A 3,542-nucleotide genomic window follows, 5' to 3' on the forward strand; every position below is an offset into this window, starting at 1 on the left:
TTGTCGCTTTTTGAGACTCAAAAGTTAGTAGTGTCTGCTTTTGTAGTCTCAAAAAGCGGACAATATTAACTTTTGTAATGAGAAAAGCAGACACTACTAATTTTTGTAGTCTTTGTCTGACCTTTGTGGTCTATGTCCAACTTTTGTAGTCTATTAGTAAACTTTGTAGGCTATAACTTACTTTTGTAGTATATCAGCAATCTTTTGTAGTCTGTCAGTGTCAATTACCCTTTTAGGGCATGTACCTTTTTGGGAGAAATTTCCCACGATACAATAGTTGTAGCCCCTTCTCTTAGCTTTCTAAATCTGTTGAAATCATGTTGTTTAGTGTTCTTTTCACGTAGAAAAATGCAAAAAACAAAAAAAAACGTGGCGCTTTTGAAAACCTTTTACCTCATATCTCCACAATGGAAGCACTTTAGGACATAATTCCAACTGATTCAGGAAGCTATGGTAAAGAGCTACAACTTTTGTTTTTTACCATTTTTGGAAATTGGTCATGTGACCACCCTCCCAATGACCCATTGGATGGACCATAATATGACCTAGGGAATGAGATATTTATTGAAATTGCACAACATTAATTATGAAAAGTACAATGAAAGCATCCAATATTTCTAATGAAATATTCAATGAAAGCGCACAGCATTAATTATGAAAGAGGCAATAAATACACCTGACCTAGGGAATGAGATATTTATTGAAATTGCACAACATTAATTATGAAAAGTACAATGAAAGCATCCAATATTCCTAATGAAATATTCAATGAAAGCGCACAGCATTAGTTATGAAAGAGGCAATGAATACACCTGACCTAAGGAATGAGATATTTATTGAAATTGCACAACATTAATTATGAAAAGTACAATGAAAGCATCCAATATTCCTAATGAAATATTCAATGAAAGCGCACAGCATTAATTGTGAAAGAGGCAATGAATACACCTAACATAGTCAATGAAATATTTATTGAAATCACACAGGATTGATTATGAAAAAAGCAATGAAAGCACCCAAAATTCCTAATGAAATATTCAATGAAAGCGCACAGCATTAATTATGAAAAAGGCAATGAATACACCTAACCCAGTGAATGAAATACCTATTGAAAGCACACAGGCTTAATTATGAAAAGCACCCTGTGGCCTTGCCTATATTTTATGAAAAGAACATAGCCTTTATGAGAAAGAAAACACAGGACACATCTATGAAAGGCCTTTCATAAAACTTGTGGACTTATACACACAGCTCTGCAGGCAATTGCCTTGGTTTTATCATAAAAGTGGTAGCCACCAGTCCGCTTTGTCCTTCACTTGCAGCGGGATTTCACGCATGAGTAGGACCATTAGTAGGAGTGGTTGAGCTCCTAGAGGTAGCAGACTTAGCTCCGTCGTTATCTCTTAGAACGTGCGACCGATGTACTGAGAATTCCTGGGGCTTACGTAGATCCTTGTAGGCCCTGTCGCGCAGATATGCAGCGATTTCGATTAAATCTTCTGGCATTCGATTGAAGTATTCCGGCCTGGCTAGCAGTTTTCCTACTTCCTTCCTCGCTGATCCAGCACCGTAAAGAGACCGTAATGATGATCTAGAAGATTCATAGGAACTGATAGACATTTTGTCTGTCTCTGTTCTGTACATTCGTGTAAGGGTGTTGATTTCTTGTATGAGATGTTTCGATGCTACAGTAGTACGATATTGCAGCACTCGGTAAGTAGCCAAGATTTCAGTGCGACTTGTATGATAGGCTAATAATCGAAGGAAGGAGAATCCTTGATTGAGTATAAATCGGTCTCGTTCTTGTTTGTTGAAGAACTCGGCTAGCACTTGTAGAATTTGGTCCACAGTTACTACTACTTGAGCCACCTGTAGCAGTCGAGTTCGTTTGACCCTGTAGTGGATTCCTTGTCCCGTATAGCGTACTAATTCCTCCCTAGAGGGTTTGTACGCGGCGAAGTCCTTTATTGCCGAACCTATGAACTCCCATCGGCAATCCCTAGGCATCTTATACACCATTTCGACTGCGCACCTCAAACAGTCACATTCCTCCTTTGTTCGTCCAGGTAGAACACCATCAATAGCTCCTAGGGGTACTAGGACATCTTCGTCAACGGCGGGATTGAAGGCTCCGTACATTCGATTCATGGATTCGGAGATAGGCTCCACCCAAATGGGAATGCCCTTTACTTCTTTGATGTCGTAGAAGACTGAGAGGAATCCTCAATTCCTCTGGACGGCCTCCTATGTTGCCCAACATGTCCATGACAATCCTCATGGTCATGCTGATCTTTGTGCTCCCCTTGATTCGGAGACAAAGCTCTAGATTTGCCATCCACATTCGTCAAGAGCACAGGGTTGGAGGGAGCTGTGTGTTGAGACGCGCTACTGGAGGAAGGTTTACCCTTCGCCTTGTTGGTATAGGTGGATTTAGAGTTACTCGCGCTTCGAGGAGCAGCGGGTGATTTTGACACACCCTTGGAAGGCGTGGGCATTCTACTCGCGCTCGTAGGAGCAGCGGGGCTTGAGGGGTTTTCGGTATGGGAGCCTAAGAGCACTGGTCCCGTAGTCGGTAGAGGGTTGCTATTTGTAGACGGCATGGAGTCGGGGTCGGGTTCCTCCGACATAGCCACCCCTTTCCCTTTTTTCTTCGTTGTCAATGGGGTTACAATTTCGTGGCTGGCAGAGTTGTTTGTATTGCGTACTTTAGCTCTGGAGCTCTCGTCTCCAGCAGCGGGGGTTAGCGAGCTCATTGGAGGAAGAGGTAAAGAGTATTGCTGGCAGCCTCCAGGCTTAAATGGAGGCGGTTGAGGGTCTGGGCGTAGGCACGGTGGGTACCCTTCAGGGTTCGTGGTTGCCAGGGTCGTTCTTACTGGGAAGTTCCAGTCGTTAGAGTAGTGAGTTTTGTAGTTTCTTGCGTGGCTGCAGCGGGCATAGCTCGTTTCGATTGGGAGAGAAATGATAATACTGTAGTCTAGCGGATTAGATACAATCTGAATGATCGAAGACAAGGGGTCGCTGTTCCGTTGTATCGAGTTGTTACCCTTGAAAGCAGTGAGCAATCACGCTAACGTAGGTTCGAGAACGGAGTGAGTGGGATGATGGCCTGACAACTCGTCATCATTTTATGTATTTTTCACTCAATATATTTGTTGGAATGAGGTAAAATGACTCCCTATTGTTGTTTGTAGTGTGTATAATACAAAAGGTAGGTAGAAATGTTAAAATGAACATTGCATGATGTCTGTAGAAGCTAATTCCCAGAGTTTTTCTGGAAGTAAACAAATATCTACAACATTGGTCCTTCTTTTCTGCAAGGAGAAAAAATGCTACCATCTTTTTGAATTGATCCATGGAGACTCAGGATGTCTTTTAAACAATGCCTGAAGTATAGCATGATAGCAAATAAATTTACACTGGGTATAACTTGAAAAGTCCCCAACAAAAGTAAATTTTGCATAGAGCAATCATCCTGGACCAATCCTTGGCATTTTTCTTGGTGGATTGGGGCTGAAAATATTTCACAAGGCACTTATCATGCC

At 41.9% G+C, this 3,542-nt stretch overlaps 1 protein-coding gene across 1 annotated transcript; it reads right to left on the minus strand.

Moving 5' to 3' along the window:
- Positions 1–1,329: 1,329 nt before the first annotated feature.
- LACBIDRAFT_331090 (uncharacterized protein) lies at positions 1,330–2,935 on the minus strand (the record flags this gene model as incomplete). The annotated part of the gene is made up of 3 exons (XM_001885467.1): positions 1,330–2,210; positions 2,405–2,679; positions 2,874–2,935. The coding sequence occupies 3 exons, from the start codon at positions 2,933–2,935 to the stop codon at positions 1,330–1,332; spliced, it is 1,218 nt and encodes a 405-aa protein (XP_001885502.1).
- Positions 2,936–3,542: the final 607 nt, after the last annotated feature.

The sequence above is a fragment of the Laccaria bicolor genome, genomic scaffold, assembly GCF_000143565.1.
Source record: "Laccaria bicolor S238N-H82 LACBIscaffold_31 genomic scaffold, whole genome shotgun sequence".
NCBI classification, from domain to species: Eukaryota; Fungi; Basidiomycota; class Agaricomycetes; order Agaricales; family Hydnangiaceae; genus Laccaria; species Laccaria bicolor.